The following is a 20,941-nucleotide window of genomic DNA, read 5'->3' as shown; positions in this document are numbered from 1 at the left end:
AGCTAAGCTTTGAGCAACTATGTTTAAACATCCTTTGGAATCTAGCCTCAGAAATCTGTTTCTCTGTTGTAACTGTTTACACGGCACTACACACGTTTGATTTGCATGCTGGCCCACGAATGCTAAGCTAATGGCACTGAATATAAAAGCAGAACATTAAATGAGAATTTTAAGAACTTCCTCCCTTCAAAAAAGAAGGGAATAAAAGGATTAGGAAAGATCTGGGACCCCAATCTTAGGTGTGAAATCTTCTTGATATGTGCTTCCAGTTCCAGAAGGGGAGGGGGGGAGGAAAATCACAGTACAACTTGCTGTAAAGGAAAATTGTGTTACTCTACTTATTCTCTCTATATGCCAGTTCCAACATGTAGGGTGACTGAAAATGGGGAAAGATTTGTCAGCAATAGATAGGAGAAAAGTGAAAATTCATGGTGCAATCACAGTCATGGACAGTTATATGGTCTTAGCAGGTGATCTACCTGGGGCATGGACAGGTAGCACTGGGAACTCTATTGCAAATAAAGGACAAAGGACTGGAAAAATGTACATGCAGTACCCTGTACCTTGCTAAGTGTACTTCCTCCCTCTGATGTGTCTTTCCGGTGCCTGGTTTAGGGCACCAAATACATAACTTAGAAAACCAAAAAGTGGCCGAGAGCTCTCCCTCTGACACCAATCCATCCAACTGGAAGCTACCCATCACATTATTACTTTCCCATTTCAAAACACTATGCAAATATAAAACACTACATGCAGGGTAGACGATCAAGAATGGATTTATGCTTGACAAAATAGACAACTTTGTTGGGGAGGAAATAGTTTATTGGTACATTATGCTTCCATTAATAGGTCACATTTGTTTGCAGATTCATTTCAATAGCACCAAATATATATGAAGGATAATTTTCTTTAGTTCAGCAATGAAGGGTCCTGTGGCACCTTACAGACTAACAGAAAAGTTTTGAGAGTTTTCTGTTGGTCTATAAGGTGCCACAGGACCCTTCATTGCTGTTACAAATCCAGACTAACACAGCTACCCCTCCAATACTTTCTTTAGTTCAACATTTTAAAGCTACCTTAATATTTCCATTAAAAGGAGTTATCATAAATGGAAACTTTAAAAAAAAAAGTCTAAAGACTAAATTTTCTTTCAATTCTTCTTGGAATGTGTGCATTTTCTCTACTTCAGCAAACAGCTACAAAAATGTGGGCATTAAGCCAAGCATCTCTGTTCCATGAAGACGCAAACTCTTGCATAGTCACAAGAGACACTTCATAAATTCCTGGATGTTGGAATGGGCAGACTTCTACCTGGATTCCAGTAGGAAGAGAGGCTGCATATCACTTCAGCAATTAGACGTTCAGTGGGTATTTTTAACCATTACAATGCTAGTGTGGGTGTAAGCAGCTATAAAGTACTAACATATAGAATATAGCTAGACATGCTGAAGCTCTGCAAGGCAGGAAGCAGGGCTGAATCCTTCATATTGCTGACAGCATTACTCATCATCTCCACCGCAGAGGAGCAAGAGGGCTTTCCTGTAGTCCCCAGATGTATCTTTCTGTGTACAAAACACAGGACTAGTCATAATCATAAACACATTTAAAAAATTAAATTTGAGCCAAGGAAATACTCCAAGAAATGACAGAGTTTCACCCACATGAAATCCATTTATACGACTGACTATCTGCTTAGGAATGACACAAAGATTTCCTCTGACTCATGTGTTATTTTTAAACACCCACGCTTCTCGTTGAAAGAATAAAAATTCCTGAAAGATTTCAAATGGCTACAATGGAGCTGGGTCACCCACTGCAAGTTACAAAGTCATTGCTTCCATTTGCAAACCAACTAACCAGAGAAAAGCATCCTACCCCCAAAGCAGTACAAAGTAAAACTTATTATACACTAAATTAGCAGGGGGCCAATGCTACTCCTAAGGCAATGAGATAGGAAGTTTTGCTACTGAATCCCAAGGATCTGGCTCCACTAGAGCAGTTCTGCTTGGTCAGACTGCTTGTGAAGTTAAGGACTGCAGTGTATAACAAGAACTGAGTAATGGATTAAAATGGAGACAATACTATTAGGGGGATACTTCTACAAATAGTGTGCTACAGAAAAGAGAGTTATGGCTTATATTCAACAATTTTTTACTTTATAACAAACAGAAAAAAATCCTGCAATAGCTGCATGTCTTAACAACTCCTTTTTCTCCCAGATTACGAATCTGTTTTAGGCTCTGCAATAAAACCTTCCCTTTGGCAATGATGTAAAGATAAACTAGATTGTAACTGCAGCCCAACTGCATTGCACAAAATTGCTCAAGCCATAGGGGATAAAATTTATGAAACAATCATATGCAGGATTATAATTTGAGTTCATTTCCTTGTGCTACTAACAACTTCTTCATGTCTTGAAAAGTTAAAGGAAAGAAGTGTAAAAAAGGCAAGAAAGAAAAAAAAAAGGCTTGCTAATCTCCTGACACATATCTACCCCACTACTGTACATGTGCAAGGAAATCTGATGTTCTCTTTGTTCAGGAAATATCCCCCCTTCCAAGAATTTAAATCCTTTACAAAACTTAAATCATGCAACATAACTTTCACCTATACTATCTAAACCTTATAGCACCACATACAAATACTATTCTTACCTATGTATTTCTTTACCAGTGAAGACATTTTACCTGAATCATATGATGCAAAGACTTCGCAAAATTCTTCCTGAATTCACGTCTAATGTCCAGCAGATCGATTTCGCTCCGCGAAACCATGATTCTGATCAAAGTATCATCATCTGTGCCAGCTCCCTATGTTAAAAGATATTTAAATATTATTTTAAAGCATCGATTTATGCTGATCTATAAAAAGCTTACGTTTTGATCTAGAAAAAGCTTACGTTTTGATCTAGAAAAAGCTTGAGAACTAACTATAGCGCAGCTATAACTGGTAAATACACTCAACGTTCAGTGAGAATGTATATGGGCCTTCATAGGACCACTGCATTTCTACCTTGCTATTAATACAAAATGTTTTCAACTATATTAGAAGGCATTCAAATTTCAATGGGAAGTATTTGGTGTCCTGGGTTTCTATGAAGTTGAGGATGCTCAGAACCTCCCAGTTCACACACACCAATTTGTAGCTTCGAGCCATAAGTGCCCAAACAAAAAGAAATGTTCCACACCCAAAAAATCAAACAGTATGGCATTTGTCTATTAGAATCAGGATCAGCAGCATATTGAATGATCTCCCATTCCACCATTGATTTTATTTCACTGAAAGCTGGTGTATGAAGCACAGTGATGACTAACCAAGGCATGTGACTTGCTGGCCAAATCTGAGTCACAGACAGAAGCAACCCTTTTCACAATTATCTGACTGCTCATACGAATGGGGACTGTGATAAATGCAGAGTAGCTCTGCATGTGCCCTGGTAAGGCAGGAATTTGTTGCTTTAAAAAAGTGGTTTTGAGATATGACTAGAAGGCAAGCCTATCCAAGCTAGTTTGACTCCAGCTACCATGCACAATAACGGTAAAGAAGACACAAGCTTCAGACCAGACTAACAAGTGGCGCATGTATTGTAACCCCGTGTCCACACCAGATATGTAAGAAGCCTGCATTACAGTCTTCATTACTATTGTTACCTAAGTTAGTTAGAACAGGCTTGCCAGTGCAGCTTTTGCTGCGCAAATATGCCCCTAGTGAGTTTTAGCACTGATGAATGGTGCCACATTAATAGCCCTGAACACTCAGCCCCCTACTGATGAACTAGTCTGGTTCAACAGGAAGTGGCAGCGGTGGAAGAAGTGTCCAAAAAGTTATGAGAGTAAAAGTGCAGCTGCTTTCATTTCTGGGTACTTGAGTACAATAAAGATGTAATACGTGTGCACACTCTTACTCAAGTATGTTTTCCATAGGAACATGGGATGACTTGTACTTAAGTACATTTTCCCCATAGCAGCTGTACTTTTACCATCTCTGGGCAGTGGCGATGCAAATATCTACACATGGATCTACTTACTTCCCTCTAACAAGGTTCCAAGGGATCCCCCTACTCTTATCTCTAGCCCTTATACTCCAATTCGTGCCAATCTTTAAACTTTAGGTTGTGGTTGGTGATGGTTTCGTACCACCATTTGAATGTTTTAAATGGCTGCCTGACATAATTTGAGAGTGGCCTTACACCAGGGACCAAAAACTCCCTTTTCGACTAGGATCAAAGAGTGGAAACCACCTTTGCCACTTGCAGATGCACAAGCAGCTCCAGTGCCGTGTAGGACTGACCCTAAAAGGGTGACAGTGTCATGACAGATTTATGAAAAGGATATTAGTACTTTTTTTGCTCAAGTTGGGTGGAAGTGGCCTCCCTACAGACAGGCCTTACATATTTTAAATATAAATCATAAACTTCCTGTTTTTTTCTATCACGCCACAGAATGTAATAAAGAATTCTATCCCTGCAACAGAAACCTAAAATATGGATTTGTAAAGTATTTTTTCAGAACTGCATGACAGTTGCATGAAATCCTATATTTCCATCTTATTTACATTTTTATAAGGCTTTTCTGTAAGGGTAGTAGAACAACTGTTCAGTCCACAAAATCCGGATATCACTTCATGATTTCCTCCAAGAAATTATTCATGCTGACATTTTACTAATACATTTTACTTCTTGCTAAACCCATTTTAGACAAAGATCATATTTTAATTAAGGGGAAAAAATCCTTATGGGGTGCCTAGTCATTAACTTAGTAACTCATGAAACCCAACAATTTCCTGGTGTCTTCACCAGGATTTTAACTCATATTAACCACCTCAATGTATCAACATCATCTTTTTTTCCCCAAGACTACAAGGCCTGAAAGGGAGCAGGCATGTGTAGCTAAAGCAGAAGGGCAGGAGAAATGAAGTGGGGTGGTGGGGACACAAGGGACTGACCGAATCAGTACAATCAGATTGCTGTAAGTGTCTCTCTTTGGCACCTCCTCTTTATTTCTTAAGAATGGGATGAACTTCAGAAAACACTGGAGTGAAAAACTGTAACTTTACTTCATTAAGTTGGGATGTATGTCTACAAATAGTCTTATTTTTTCTTTTCTTTCTTTTTTTTTTTTTTTTTTTTTTTTAAAGGAGGTAGCCACATTGTGGGCCCAAATTTTACAACACAGCCTTTGGTCATCCTCATTTTCAAAACAGATCTGCCACCTGAAGAAACTACAGCTTCCAGCAGAAGCTGTTCCATTTTCAGGGCAGTAGAAGTCTGAGCGAAAGATGAAACACTGCATTTTGGGATATATACTCTCTCAAAGTAGTGTTTCCAAATTGAAGATTATAATGGCCAGTATATTACCAATTTTATACAAACAAAACACATCTTGGCAAAATTTGGGTAAATTTAAACTAGTCTCTCTCTCTTTTTTTTTTTTTTTTTTTTTTTTTTTAAAGAGTATAAAGAAGAAAAGGGAAGGGGGCAGGAGAGAGAAAGGTGTTACTTAGAGGGAGAAAGAGGGTGATGTGGAGAATAAGTACTCACCTTCATCGCATAAAAGAGAGACTCAGCAAAATAACCAGGCACACTTCGGACACATTTCACTAAAAAAAAACACCAAACCATTAATAATCAGTTTCTACTGAGCGTGTACAACAATCTGAGGGGGGATAGTTTCTATCCTAGAGCTTAAACTTGTATTTACATGGTAATTTGAAAGTCAAAATACTTTCTCAAAACAATCAATCAATCACTCTCATTCCACTGCCTCCCGGCTTCATCTCTATGGGTTTATGTCTCTGGTTCACAGACTCTCAAATAAGAATGATTAGTTTACACCAATATTTTTCTGCTAGCCCTACTTGGGATCTGAAAGGGCTAATGCCTATTTTATCAACAATACAGAGACTGCAAGCCAAACTCTACCCTCAAAGTACAAATGCGCCATTATCTTCAATAGGCTTGCCTGGCCAATGTGAAGGCAGAATTTCATCCCCAAAATACTTATTAGTGCTTCTGGTGATGCACATGGCTGAACAGAATCCAGTTCAATCTCCCACAGATGATAACTAGAAGAAAAGCTTATTTACTAAATAAGATTCCAAATGAGTTATTTATTTCACAAGACAGCATGATTTAAATGGCATTATAAAACTAGAATGCAGGTATCCATTTCACTCAAGCTACGTCTGCACTAGAGAGTTTTGTCAACAAAACCCCACTGTGAAGTGTCCACACTAAAAATGTGTTCCGTCAACATAAGGTTGACAGAACTCAGCGCTTTTGTCAACAGCCTCCTGCCTCTCCCCCATGAGGCAGAATGCCTCTCTTGACAGAGTCTGCAAACAAAAAAGCCGTGTGGACACTCCAGGGTGCCCTCTGTTGACAGACAAGGCTTCCAGGTCACCAAGCAGCCTGTCTGCTGGGCTTCCGGTTGGCCATTCTGTCAAAAGAGTGTCCGCTTTTGTGTGTGGCCACAATCTGTTGACAAAAGTTTTTGTTGGCAGATATCTTCCCACAGTAACTTCTGTCGACAGATCGCTGTAGTGTAGGTGTAGCCTCAGACTGTTGATCCAGTTACTTAGCACTGTTTTAATCCCTTTGAAAGAAAATGCCATGTCATCTTTTCAGAGCTCACTGTATAACACCAACAAGTAGTGTAGCAGGAGTAAGACCAATAATTACCAATTGCCAGAAGCAACTTCTCCAGCTGACCAGAGGTTTCACGATCAATGGTTTCTTCAATTTGAAAGCCAGAGATAGTCATGTATCTGTCAAACACTGAAAAACCATGGACAAGTACATACTAATTATGTGGATGAAAACATTACTTCTCCTCTCACCTTCCCTCCCTCCCACCAGTGCATGCTGTTTTCATCCAAGCACTGTACACTATTCACTGCTCAAACCCCCATTCTCCAGACACTCTTCCCCCCGCCTGATAATATTTTTCCCTAGCAGATTGTACTTGTTCAGTATAATTTCGCACGAAGGAGGATGTAGTCTCCCAAGACCCCTGACAGCAGCCTCAGTCTGGCTGGCATGAGTAGCATATATTTAAAGGAAAAGAACACACATGCCATCTTAAAGAAACCAGCTATTTCACCGACTAACAAAGCTCTCATCTATGACGGATTATGCAGAACATTCTGCATTTAAACTGCCTGTACCACCAAATCTGACAACTTTCCACAGATGTGAGACTGCCTCCCCATCCAACATGGCACCTTCCCCCCGGCTGACCTGAAAGCTAGAAATCCAGTAATTCTGACCTCATCTCTACTAAACGTGGCTGATATTTCTGAGTACTTCACAGACCTTATGACTAGCCAATACCTCATACTCCAATGCTTTGAAGGCAATCAAGCCCAACTACCTTACACACAAATTAACAAAGATTGCACAAACTGAGATGTTATCATAGAAGTAGAGTTAGAACCCAGACCGCTAACATGACAAACAAATTGTACCAGGCTGCCTTTCAGACTGAATGTGTCAAATACGTGCAGGCTGGTGCATTTGGTTATTATCCTGACTTCCATCTCAAAACGGGGGATAAAACAGACGATCCCCAATCTACTGCTGCCTCGCAGATAGCTGTGTAAACTAATGACCACATTCTCCTCCAGTGGCTGGTTCACATAAATTCCTTTTTAATCCCAACATCTAGCGCAGGCTTTATGTTAGCTAGAAAGAGCAAGGGTTGTTTGGTTTCTAAGAGTTTCTCACTCTCAAGGGAGAAAGCGTAAGTAAAAATTCAAGACCAAAAAACTGAAAAAAGGCTAACGTGTGAGAAACAATAAGCAGCAAAGTGGTAGCCAGGCATGCATGCAAATGAAGATATTTCATGTTGTACTCTCTTCTGACATTGTCTATATTCTGCCTATTTCATGTGCTTAATTTCACTCATGTGAGATGTGCCTCTGGAGCCCCATTCAAATTAAACATTTCTAAAGTGCTCAGTACAATTGGGGATGTTATATAAACAGCAAAACTGGTCTTAAGAAGGGGTTCACACATTTCTGATAATTTTTCAAATCCTTTCAACAGAAAAGAATGATCGGGCAAAATCTTCCAGTCAAAAGTGTTTCCCCAGCTTAATTTACATATCCCTCTGCACTAGAGTTTGGTAAAATAGACATAATATAACTAGAAGGCATTGGGGAAAACAAATACATTTTAAAAAAGCCCTTTATTCCACAGAAGGGCCAATCTTATTCACAGCTGGATCTCAGTCCCATTATGACTCATTAGGAAAAACGAGCACCACACATTTTATTATGCTCTTCTTCAGGCAAAACTAATAACACAGCTGCAGACACAATCCAGCTGTTCCCTCCGATCCATCACACCCCTTCTCCAAAGTCAGGGTTTTCACCGCTACTTTCTAAGGCCACATCTCTTCTAGCAATTACATCTACAATGTTTTTGATGCTCAGGTTGTGCAAAAACACCCTTCCTCCCTTCCCGAGCAACACGGCTTTTGCCAGCACAAGCTCTCATGTACACAGTGTTAGGTCGGCAGGAGATGCTCTCCCACCGACATAGCTACCAGTTCTCATAGGGCTGGTTTTATTACCTGAATGAGAGAACTCTCTCCCGTAGGCAAAACCCAGCTACACAAGTGTACAGTCGCACATCTGTATCAGAACCGCTGTAAGCTTGTAAGTAAAGAAATGGCCTACGAGGAAACTACTTGGAGGACACACAGAGGTCAGGGACACAGAGAAGTAAGAGGTGGAGTAAAGGCTAGTGGGCCGCGAAAGCACAGAACCATCCCCAGGATGAGGGAGCCAGAAACAGTTCCTTCATAGCTCTTCCCTTATGGACTGCCCCCCTCACGTACTAGGAAAAGTGGGGATTCTGGAGATTTAGTTCTACTGGCATTGCTTTACCTACCCTTCCTCAGATGAGAGACACTTCGAGTTCCCAAGATGGTGATGAACTTTTCTTCATCTGTTCCCCATTTCAGTTCTCCAGCCTTAAACAAGACCTGTTATAATTTCAAAAAACCAAAACAAAGCTAGTTATTGCTTCACACTTTCACTTGAAGGATTCTACGCTCCATAACAAAAGCAGTTGGGGGGAGGAAGCTTGAATGACACATCCCAGATACATAAGGAAAAACTGGCTGTGCCGTATCAAAATGCACACCAGTGCTCCATCCTCACTACAGATATTTCCTGCCATCATCCTGCACCACTCCCCGCTCTTTTCCTTTAGTCCCAGGTTTTACCATCAAAGTGTTATTCCCTCCTCATTTGACTTCTTCATACCTGGAGGTAAATGGCACGTGTACAGTAATAATCCAGCTGCTTCACAAAAACACCAGGTACCCTTCTAGAAAATATGTTTTTAGAAACATTCCCCCCTCCACGTCCAAAAAAAAAAAGATTATATTTGTAAATCCAAAATTCAGCCTTCAGCCCTGGTGCAATCAAGGTCTCCTTTAACCAACCCAATTTCCAGTGTTACAAAGTAGCAATTTATTGAAGATGTTAACAAGGGCAAGATGTAGCAGAAGGTCACACTGCTGCTTTGGCTAGGAGGCTAGCACTTAAAGAGCAGCCCGTCTCCAGGCATCATCAGAATACACACACGCCACACTCACACATGCCAGACTGAGAGGTTTTTGCACTGCACTATTTTCTTGACTTTCCAGTCTGAAGCCCACATATGCACATTCTTTGATGCAAATTTAGCAAGTTTTTGTATTCGTATATTAAAAAAAATATAATTCTTCTGTTAAGTTGATTCGAGAGCATAGTGATTGTCTCATTTCACACACAGAGCTATCATTGGGGCATCTGATGCTCTGGATGAGGTACACAAGTGATTCTGAAGCTTAGATGCATATTCCAGAATTGTCTGCCAGTCATCTCACACGCTGACACATCTCTCAATATAGAGGTCTAGGCTCAGTTTCACTCTTTGCCAAGTAAGGTTATGCAAACCAGCTCTGTATTTAAGGATTCAAGCATTTCCTGAAGAAAACCCAGGAATTCAAATATCTGCCTGCTTGTCCTTATCTGCTGCACAGAACTTGCTTTGCCCATCTGTATGAACAGAAAAATAATAGTCTTGTTTTCAAAATGTGATCAAAAGGTTCTGAATTTTCTCTTTAGACTGAATCCCACACTGCTAAAATGAATACATTGTTAATCACCAGCCAGCCTGCATTTTTATATGGAAAACTCCATATGTAAGAAGAAATGTGGCCAAGACAATTCTTTGGAATGCAGCAATAATTCATTCATGGCTGTTGATTTAAAAATGAAATATCTCAAGTGGGTGACGACGGCTTTACAGATTTGACCAGGCACCCTTGCATCTCTTCCAGCTGGGAGTGCATCGGATCTCACAAGCTAAGGGCAGACCTGAGAAAACTGAAGAACCCTCACCTTCAGTGAGTAACTGAAGTGTTACAGAAAGTCCTGTCAGCAACACCCTATTCCAAGTCAGTACCAGCACTCTCATCTGAGTTGCTTCCCAAAGTCAACGCATAAGCCTGGTGTTTGGGACACCATGCTGTTGGAATTGCAGTCCTCCACACACAACAGAGGTCCTGACCGCTGATGATCAATAAAGGCCCCGTGGCATTTTATGGAAGCATAAGTTTATTAACCCTGATGTTTTAGCCAACTTTCATGTGGACATTTACATTCTGTCTACTCAAAATTCTCCTGGCATAAAGGCATTACTATACCCATTAACAATCTTTAGATAAAGGGTTTTCAAAATGAAGTGTATATTTCACAAAACCACCTTGAAATTATGGTCTGCAGAAATAATAGATCCCAATTTGTTCCTCCATTGTAAATATTTTAAAAATGACATCTTTACAAAAACAGCAAGCCTCTTTGGTGTAAAACATGTCACCAACGAAGCCATTCAAAAATTATGCCTTTTGCTCCTCCTTTACTAGTCTGAGATAGTACGGTTACATGTACGTGCACATTGTTCCAAACACCCTCTGACTGTGGCATGCTGAGGACTGTGGTAGAAATGCAGGGTATCTTTTAAGAGAAAAAGGGGTCGGGGGACAGGGAAGAGAAGTCCTGTTGCTGCCTGCACGCTCAGGGGTGAAGTGTGTGTTCTGTAATGAGACAAGTTAAAAGCGAGGTAGGGCAAGTTGTGATTTGATGCCTTTGAAAGCAGCTTGTTTTCTGTGGGGTATTTTTTTTCCTTCGATTCATCAAACCCTTCCAGCAAGAGCATTTATGGTTTTTAATCTAACATTTTTGTGCATAAACTGCGAGCATAACACCTGCCACAGCTAAATCAACATTCGGCACTCAGACCGACTGCAGAGTGGCCACACAAGGAGTTTACACTGGTTTCACTCCATCAGTTCCTAAACTGATTATTTTTATTATGTATCTCAGGGTCATACTCAGGAGCCCACAGTGCTGTGCACACAGAACATTGACATTAATTTAATGTAAACAGCTAGATTGACTTAGAACAGTACTGTTTGGATTGTAGAGAACTCGTCACAGAAGAATATCTGCTGGCCTTATCCTCAGTTACAGAAGCCAAAAGAAATCTGTTCACTGACACCAGAAGTTTGCTATATTCCTGGGCTAAAATAATTACTTTAGAGGCAAATCCTGGCAACAAGTTTCAACAGATAGGGAGCCAATTACGTGACTAAGTAACAATCTGCGATCTCATTAGGGCTGATTCTCAAGCTCAGTAGATGGAGACAGACATTTTCTGGATTCTACCTACTCACAAAGACCAAGTATGTATAACAAATACATATTGCCGATGCCTCTAACCATCTTGTACCAAACCTCTGGCAAGTGTATATTTTACTGATCTTATACTTTATTTTTCCTTCTTGTCTTCTTTCCAGAATAGTCTTTATTTTCATTTGTCTAGGCCCACAACCTGCATGAGAAAATTTTCAGCCCAAAGCTATCTGAAACAGCCAAAATGCAACCTGCATTAAGGTTACTCTGACCACTATAATTAGCAACAAAGATAATTTGATGTGCTCAGAGGTTCCACTTCAATTACTAAAGTAAACTCTTTTATACTTGGCATTCTATAATCCAGAACTCTCAAATAACCGGCATTTTAACCAAAAGTAAATTTTAGTTACATTTTCTGTAAGTACAGTATAGTGAGAGTATATACAAATAAATACAGTACTATTTACAGCAAATACAACAAACTACAGTACTATCCCTCACAATACGAGCACAACCGGTTCCTAACTTTTTGCTCGTAGGTGAAAATTCATAAGAGGGACACACTAAATTCCTACTAAAATACTTGTCAAGGACTCTGATTGGTTCCAAATGCTTGGAGTGGCAGCAGATGGCACCGCTTTTGAAAGGTAAGTGAGCCTGGGGTTGTGGGGGGTTAAAGGCTGGGGGCAATTTGGGGACATGAGTGGGAGGGAGGGTTAAAACATGGTGGCGGGTTGGATCCACAGGGGGCAGGGAGGAGGGTTCAGGCTGCAATGGTTCGGGTGCATGGGGCTGGTGGGGGGTTTAAGTTTCAGCGGTTCGGGTGCGCAGGGGGGCGTTAGGTTTCGCTGGTTCGGGTGCGTGGGGCCGGCAGGGGGTTTAGGTTTTGTCAGTTCCAGCATGCAGGGCCGGCAGGGGGTTAAGTTTCAGCAGTTCAGGTGCAGGGGGCTGACATTTCAGCAGTTTGGTGTCTGTGGGGCTGGCTGCAAGGGTCAGGCCACAGCAGGTTGGAGATGCGGGGAGGGCATAAGTCTCATATTAGCGGGGGGAGTTCACTTATTGAGTGAACTAGGGAAGCTAGGTGTGTCCCTCATTTAAGCATGTACTCGTAAATAAAGTACTCATTTAATGAGGGATGGACTGTAGAAGTTTACAGTGTACACTACTACTGTTGTTGGTAAATAAAGTACTCTGCATACATTTTGGTTTGTTTCTTAACATCTAATGTTGTTTTTCTTTAGTCTTATGCGTTACTAGGTATACCTCTCTAGTATCCAGAATATTTGAATATCTGGCAACTTCCCAGTCCTGAGGCTGCTGAATATGAAAGAGTTTACTGTATATTGCTCCTATGCTTCCTTTTCCTGTTTGAAATGCAGTTCTAAGAATTAAAGGCAGAGCTATGGAAAATACAATTCAACTGCAGTATTTCACTCCCCGGAAAATTATTCAGACAGTCATATCTGCAGTGGCAACTCTGGGACTTTCATGTGGTTACAGTAAAGCAACATATTTGGGGAATTTTCCTGATTTGAGGACTCCACCTTGTTTTGAATCATCCCTAAACATGAGTAATGCAAATGCTGTGTTCTCTAGTAAATTATAGGTTGTAAACAAGTCTTTCATGTAGCGGTTGGGCTGTATCAGATCATAAAGAGTTAATCTGAATGCCCCTAAATTCTGCAGATAACAAATATCAGACTATATAATGCTGGAAATGGGTGTTTCTCGCATACATTTGTAATGCTCCCATGGCCCTGCTACCTATGCTTCCCATTTAGGGGAAGAGGCCTAAAGCTGGGTTTGAAATCTGAATGGTGCAGCTTCAATTACCTCTGTTTTCACAGGACTTGCAAAAGAAAGCAAGCAAAAGTTGCTTCCAAAACCCAACTCTTTCACAGGCAAGTATCTCTCACATCTGGGCCCCACTGTGTACCCATTTTATTTGTAAGTTAACTAGTAAGACAACTAGTTGAAATGCACCAAGAAAAATATTTTCACCTACCTGCGCATCTTGCTCAACCAGCCCCTCGTCAATTCTTCCGTCAGGGTCTCTATTGGCCTACAATAATATCCAATGCCAAAAAACAGGGTGTTAAACTGATACAATTAGTCCAATACAATTAGTATAAGAATCAATGTCAAATAATAAGCAAAGTATGTTTTTCTGCAATTGTATGTCCCTTCCCTCAGCAATTAAATGCTGCCACACAGTAGGATGAAGTAAATATTCTGCCCTCCCAATTAGAAACCAACATGTATGTATCCAGCTCTCTGTAACCTAACAGCTTTTCAAGAACATCATTACAAATTGGAAATTATACTGGCCCCTGGGGGTACCAGAGCACAACTGGATCCTTCAAACTGAACCACTACAACACCCAATTCTCTCACTGACCTCTGTCCTGCACCCTGCTATAGCCCCTCGATGCAGCTCTGATGCAGACCAACTCACTGGGTGGAGTAAGCCTATGACAAATACTATACCAATCTCCAAGATTTAGGTCCATAGGCATGTGAAAATAATTCAGACAGTGGCCTCTTTGTTAAACAGAGTCGGAGTCATTCTCAGTGAGTGATGACTTAAGAAATATTCCAATCACACAGATGCTTACACATCTACAAAATGAAGACTTACCTGAACAAGGACAACTAGCATTCTCTGAAAGTAACCTGATGTGTCTCCTGTGATGTGATCTTCCAAGCTGCTTTCATATTCTGCAAGAGAACATCACCTTACAAATCTTCTCAGCTCTTTCTAATGGAAAGAAGTGATGCCCTCACTGGTCCTCAAGAGACAGAAGAAGTTGAGGGCTCACCTAACCTGATCATCTTCTGTTTAATTGGCCTCAAGGAGCCTAATATGCATTTTTATTTATATCTTTAATGCAACGGCACTGCAAAGATGAGGCAGAAGGTACAGTCTGCATAAGATCGCTAAACCAGCTGTTACTCCAAGTCAAATCCAGGTTCTGTTCTCATTTCCAATGTCAAGGCAGGATCCATAACCAAACAATATTGTAGAGTTCTGCACTAAGCAGGGAGATCCTGGGGTCTTGTTCACATGTGAAACATTCCCTCCATTTTTAGGAAGCCCACTTAACTATGGAAGGAAAAAGTTTAGTCCCCACAAATCAAAGGCAGAGCCAGCTGGAAATGGAAGAAGACCATCCCTCTTATTAGGGTCTCTGTATTCTCTGTGGCTTACCCAAAACCAAAAAACATATGCACAGCATAGAGGAAGAGATGCATTGGGTTTAGCATGAAGAACCTTAGCTATGTCTATGCTGGCACTTCATGGATGAAACTTTTGTCATTCATGAGTGCGTAAAACCTCCACTCCTTGCCCCCCAAGGACGGCAAGTGTCAAGTGCACGTGTGACTGCTGCCTTGTCGGCAGAGTGCTCTCCTGCCAACAAAGCGAAGCCTGCTCGTTGGGGGTGGAAGTACTTTGTGGACAAAAATGCCAGCAAACTGCATTCACACAGGTGGACTTTTAGCAACAAGACTGTGTTAACTTGTTGCTAAAAGCTGTGACATGTAGACATACCCTCTGCTGGCTCAAAAGAAAAATAGCCCTGTGTGGTACTCAGGGAGAAAGCAACGGACTTAATAAATAGCTGATTTTAGAGAAGATTTTCAGCTTGTTAAGTGATGCCAATTTCCCCCTGCACCTTTACTGGGCTTCCTCCCACTTTAGAGGGAACAAAAAACAGAAGAGCCAACCGTAGGTGAATTTGCAAACACAGCAAACACTGCATCCCAACTTCAATTTGGGCATATATTGGTCAGACACCACTGTACACTCACCTTTGGCTGAGTGTGACCCCAAACCACAGAATAAAATTCTAATTTAAGACAAGGCTTCATTTTACATAAGAACATAAGAACATAAGAATGGCCATACTGGGTCAGACCAAAGGTCCATCAAGCCCAGCATCCCATCTGCCGACGGTGGCCAATGCCAGGTGCCCCAGAGAAGGAGAACAGAAGACAAGTGATTTATCTCCTGCCATCCATCTCCTGCCCTTGTTATGAAGGCTAGGGCACCATACTTTATCCCTGGCTAATAGCCATTTATGGACCTGACCTGCAAAAATTTATCAAGCTCTTTTTTAAACCCTAATAGAGTCCTGGCCTTCACAGCCTCCTCAGGCAAGGAGTTCCACAGGTTGACTGTGCGCTGTGTGAAGAAAAATTTCCTTTTATTAGTTTTGAACCTACTACCCATCAATTTCATTTGGTGTCCCCTAGTTCTTGTATTATGGGAAAAGGTAAATAATTTTTCTATATTCACTTTCTCCACACCATTCATGATTTTATATACCTCTATCATATCGCCCCTCAATCGCCTTTTTTCCAAACTGAAAAGTCCCAGTCTCTCTAGCCTCTCCCCATATGGGACCCTTTCCAAGCCCCTAATCATCTTAGTCGCCCTTTTCTGAACCTTTTCTAATGCCAATATATATTTTGCACCCCCCACCCTTATTTCTTCCTTCTGCTCTCCAGTATGTGGTGTTTACCAGACAGTAAAAATATTTATCGGAATAAAGACATTTTAAACCTTGACTGAAATTTACCTTCCAGATAAACTTGTTTTACATTCCGCAGCTCTGCAGTTGTTCTGGAGGCAAGAATTTCCGTCAGCACTTTCTCGTTGGTTCCTACTCCCTAAGTTAAGGGCACAAATACAGAGCAACTGAAACAATAATTAAGAGAAAGGTATTTATTTCTTCAACAAACCCAACAGCAACATTCTGCCTCACAAACTTTACAGTGGAGAGAGCAGAGTTTTCTTTCTACCAGCTGTGTATTTTTTTATTTGGGAAAAAAAAGTCAGTTTTTAAGGTCTGGTCTGATTTCAAATGGGGCCTGACTGAAAGCTCTATTTAAAAAAATAGGAAATTCTTCTATGACTTCAATGAGATTTGGATGAGACCCTCACCACTCAAGCAGGCCAAGCTCTATTTCATTTAGGTACCATGACCTGTAACATTAGTGCAGATGAAATGATGTAACCACACTTTCTGGGTGACTCCCTGGTGCTCACCTTGTCTTACAGTGTCTCAGCAGAATCACATGCATACAGAGTCAACTCAGAAACAAGAGTCACATCCCTTGAATTACACTACATTTACAACCAACCGTCTACTCACTATGAACACACATATTTTTAAAAAACCTGCCTACTCAGGTACCATATATTTTAATTCAACATCCTCTAATTACAATGTGCACAACCGTCACCTTCCACACCTTGAAGCATATTTACAAAAGCCAAAGCCACACTTTATTTATGCAAGCTTGGACTGCCTTTGCCTGTAGGGGATACACAATGAATGCTACTTGTCCCTTGCTCAAAATGGTTTTCTTCAAACAAGCAGCAATCAGCCACCTGGCTTTGGCAGGCAATTGCAACTACTCTGAAATGAGAGTTATATTTATATAACGATTGCAAAATGAAGTCCACGAGGTTATGCACGAACACATACATCTAGACTGCCAAAGGTGTGGTGACCCTAAGCCATCTATAATAATCACTGTAATTCACAAAACCTCAGGAACACCTCGGCTGCCTGTATACTGAATGGGCAAAGAGGTGCCAGAGACTGGGATACACAAAAGCTAGCAGCTCTCCACCTAAGCAGCCGTGGCACCCATGGTCAATGCAAGGAGATACCCAGGTGAGGGGTGGATCCTAAGTCGACCCAATGTAGTAGTCGGCACTAAGTCTGAGTCTCTCCTCTCTTTTCTTGCGAGTCTGCCCTGCAAACCCGCTCTTGGCATTAGGCATCTATTCTGTTTTTGCAAGGAGGCATTTTCTTCTCACTTTTAGCCAAAAGGTGAAAGCCAGGATGTAGGATACCTCTGATTCAAGTCCCCCTGCCACCTGAGTGGAGAGAAGAGATCTGAAGTGGGATCTGCTACCTCTCCAGAGAGTGCCCTAGTCAGCGAACTAGGGGATATTCTGACATTGGGCTCCTGCAGTCTCTCCCACTGAAGCTGTTTTGCTGCTGGTAAGCAAGTGTCATTGAAGCAGGCAGACTGGCTCCTCAATCTTCCACATAGCTGTGCTACCTACCAGACCACTGAGAATGCACAGTCCTGAAAATGACACCCTCTCTTCCCCGTGCCTCCATCATCCATCCACAGCTTCAACAAGAGAGACTGAGGGAGGCCGTCCCATCACACATCAGAATACTCGCTAGTTACGATATTCACAGTAGAGTTCAAATTGTTTCTGCTCATTAGACAGGTGGCAGACACGAACTGGGGGTGGTGAGCTTATCGCATCCCAGGCAAGTGTTCTAACCACTGGCCTAAGGGTTACAAAAAGGAAGTCCTTCACCCTCCCCTCCTGGACATTTTATGACCTCACCTATGAGTAACTTATCTGCTAGAGTGAACTCCGAGCAAGTTTTTCAGATAAGGCCCTTGTAACTGCCCACTGGCAGACTTGAACCTGGGCCCTCTGAAACTGAGTGCAGGCACCTCTACAGTTTGAGCTAAAGGCCAGCTGGCTCTCAGCTTAGGCTGTAGAGGACACATTCTCTCTCTGTGAAGTGGTCTAGGTGCCACTACGTAGGACAGTGAACCACATGTAGGTGTGTGGGTTACATAAGCAAGTTAGGTGAAGGACCACCCGTCTTTCTCCAGATCATACAAGCACTGGAGCTTGGGCATCCAGACACCTAGAGGGAAGCAGCAGAGCATATGCACAGAGACAGAAATACAGGTACCAGTGAAATTTTGCTGCAAAAATGTTGGTGAACATGTTCAGGTGCCCACGGGTCTCAGTAGCATGTGAGAGGAGGGCTGGCAAAGCCAGCGAGGCCTGATTCTGGGCGTTAGATACCTAACTGCCACTTTGGGTACCTAAGTCTTTCTATGAATCCACATGCCTTACTTTTAGAAAAGAGAAAGCTTAATTTGACATTTATTTTATTTTAACATTGAGCGTTAGAGGGAAAAGCAAAAGGTGTTGCTTCACTGTTCACCCTGCTCTCCTCCAACCCTCCACTCGGACAATTTTCCTTTGCCTTGTTTTTAAATCAATTGGGACAGAGTTTTGGGAGGAGGGGAGAACCACAGAAGTCTGCCTCTTTTCAGCTGGCTTCTACTTGTTTGTATGTTCAAAATCTCTTCTCCTTCCCTCTTCAAATACTATTTTAGAGGAATTACAAAAAAAAAAATCACAGACTCCAAATTCAATGTTTGGTTATGACACTTGGTTCACCAAGAAAAGCAGTTTGCATAGCTAACCTATTAACAAGTGTGTTAACAGAGGTCTTGGGAGTTTACATGCCCAGGTCACTTGGCCTAGCACTACATAGCACCATGTCAAGTTCTATGTTCTCGGGTTTAATTAGTAAGTTCTACAAACAATTCAGAGACATTCATTTTCAAACCCCTAGCCTTCAGGGTCAACAATATCAGGGACACATAGCAGCATGTGTCGGAGGAGTTGCCAAGGCTCAGTGAATAATGTACTTAATTGTAGGCCTAGATACGGAAAATAGGAAACTGGCGCTATCTGCTTTCCTCCCCAACCCCACCCCAACAAAAGGGAGCTACAGCTTTCGTCCAAAAGACAATTGTTACAATCTTGCAGGAGTTTAACTCCTCCTAGGTATTAATAGTAAATTTTTAGACCCAATTCAAAAAGGCTAAACATCTGCCCATATATTTTTGCTCAGAGCACCAATTTACAAGAGCAGGTCACTGACTAACCAGCCTCTGCTCAAGATATATAGCTTCCTCACACCTCCTAAGGCAAGCTCGCCAGTTTTGCCATAATATAACTGAAAAGGGTAACATGGAGGTGAACAAAACCAAACTACAGAGTAACCCAGATATCAAAGAATGGTTAAAACCCATCAACCACTCTGGATATAAAAGTGATGCACAAGAGACGCTCTCTCTCAAACAGCTGTCCGTAACAGAAATTTGGAAACCAGGGCACTTTATGAAGGTTAGTGCATTGAACGATCGGTCAACCTTGTATTTCCAAACAGAATGAGAGTAAACTGTCTTTTCTGTGTGCTCTACAAATATTGCGTTGAACAATGTGACAATGAGTCTTTTTTTAAAAAACAAAAACCATACTACTCCCCCACACTGAAAATAACTGTGACAAAGATAAATTTCAAGGTCTACTTCTTTTAGTGCCCACACCTCCGCAGACACTGATCTTTCAACAGAGTGTTTCTTTGAAAACAGACATTTTCTGTAATTCTTAATTTTTAAAACTACCTACCTCTGAAGATTTATTAATAAGAAATCAAGGCATGAAAATTCAAGCTAAAAACATGAATGTAAATCAGTGTAGCATTTGTTATTAGCGTTAATATGAAATCTCTAACTTAAAGAAAGGTAGCAAAATAATTTTTAAAGCAAAGCGATTGGAGTGGAAATATTCCACTCAAATGTTTCATTTTCTCCCACACGTTTTACCTTCAGGGCATGCTTCAGTTCATGGGCATCAAAAAGTCGTGCTGGTCTCATTAAAGCCACCATCAGGGTTTCAAATTTTCCCGTCAGTTCTGATTTCAGGTCATCTACAAGATCCTACAACACAAAACAAACAGTGCTACAATTAGGAAGAAAGCCATTTAAAAAGGCATGCAAATTAGCACACAGCTGTGCCACTGCTAAGTTTTTTTGGATGGGGAGGGAGACTAGCTAGAAATCTGAAGCAAGGTAGAGAATTGCATAGGCATTCTGTAACACATTTTGGTCTGCGGGCTACAGAAAATACTGTAGTGATCCTCATTTGAGGAATAAAATATTAGTTTAAAGCAAAAGCAGGATACAAATAGGATCAAAGTAACAAATGGATACAACCACAACAAATGGAGATTTAGATGTACTAAAATATACACTCATTCCTCGCTATACGAGCACAACTATTTCCCAACTTTCTGCTCATAGGCAGAAACTCATAAAAGGGCCACTAAATTCCTATTAAATTAATGTATAAGTCTCTGATTAGTTCCTAGGGCTCCTAATTTGCAGAAGAAGGGGCAGCAGGCGGTGCTGCTTTTGAGAGGTGAGTGAACCTTGGGTTGGGAAGGATTAAAGGCTAGGGATAGTTTGGGGCTGTGAACAGGAGGGAGGGTTAAAATCTGGTGGCGGGTTGTGGGGGTTCAGGCTGCCACAGTTTGGGGCCGGTGGGAGAGGGGTCAGGCTGCAGGGGTTACAGGTGGCAGTGGGGTGTGCAGGAGCTGCAGGGGGCAGTGGAGGGATCCGG

At 41.4% G+C, this 20,941-nt stretch overlaps 1 protein-coding gene across 2 annotated transcripts in view; it reads right to left on the bottom strand.

Moving 5' to 3' along the window:
- Nucleotides 1-966: 966 nt before the first annotated feature.
- Nucleotides 967-20,941, bottom strand: part of ANXA5 (annexin A5) — a 37,669-nt gene continuing 17,694 nt past the window's right edge. For both annotated transcript variants that reach the window (XM_074993379.1, XM_074993381.1), the window contains 9 exons: nucleotides 20,146-20,259; nucleotides 16,272-16,362; nucleotides 14,330-14,409; nucleotides 13,697-13,753; nucleotides 8,894-8,987; nucleotides 6,680-6,775; nucleotides 5,540-5,598; nucleotides 2,688-2,810; nucleotides 967-1,562 (listed from right to left, as the gene is read on the bottom strand). In XM_074993379.1, the coding sequence (XP_074849480.1) occupies nucleotides 1,500-1,562; nucleotides 2,688-2,810; nucleotides 5,540-5,598; nucleotides 6,680-6,775; nucleotides 8,894-8,987; nucleotides 13,697-13,753; nucleotides 14,330-14,409; nucleotides 16,272-16,362; nucleotides 20,146-20,259 (777 nt within the window). In that variant the 3' untranslated portion in view covers nucleotides 967-1,499. The remainder of the gene's footprint in view (nucleotides 1,563-2,687; nucleotides 2,811-5,539; nucleotides 5,599-6,679; nucleotides 6,776-8,893; nucleotides 8,988-13,696; nucleotides 13,754-14,329; nucleotides 14,410-16,271; nucleotides 16,363-20,145; nucleotides 20,260-20,941) is intronic.

This window comes from Carettochelys insculpta, chromosome 4 (genome assembly GCF_033958435.1).
Source record: "Carettochelys insculpta isolate YL-2023 chromosome 4, ASM3395843v1, whole genome shotgun sequence".
Taxonomy (NCBI): domain Eukaryota; kingdom Metazoa; phylum Chordata; order Testudines; family Carettochelyidae; genus Carettochelys; species Carettochelys insculpta.
This window is presented reverse-complemented; position numbering and strand designations above follow the sequence as displayed.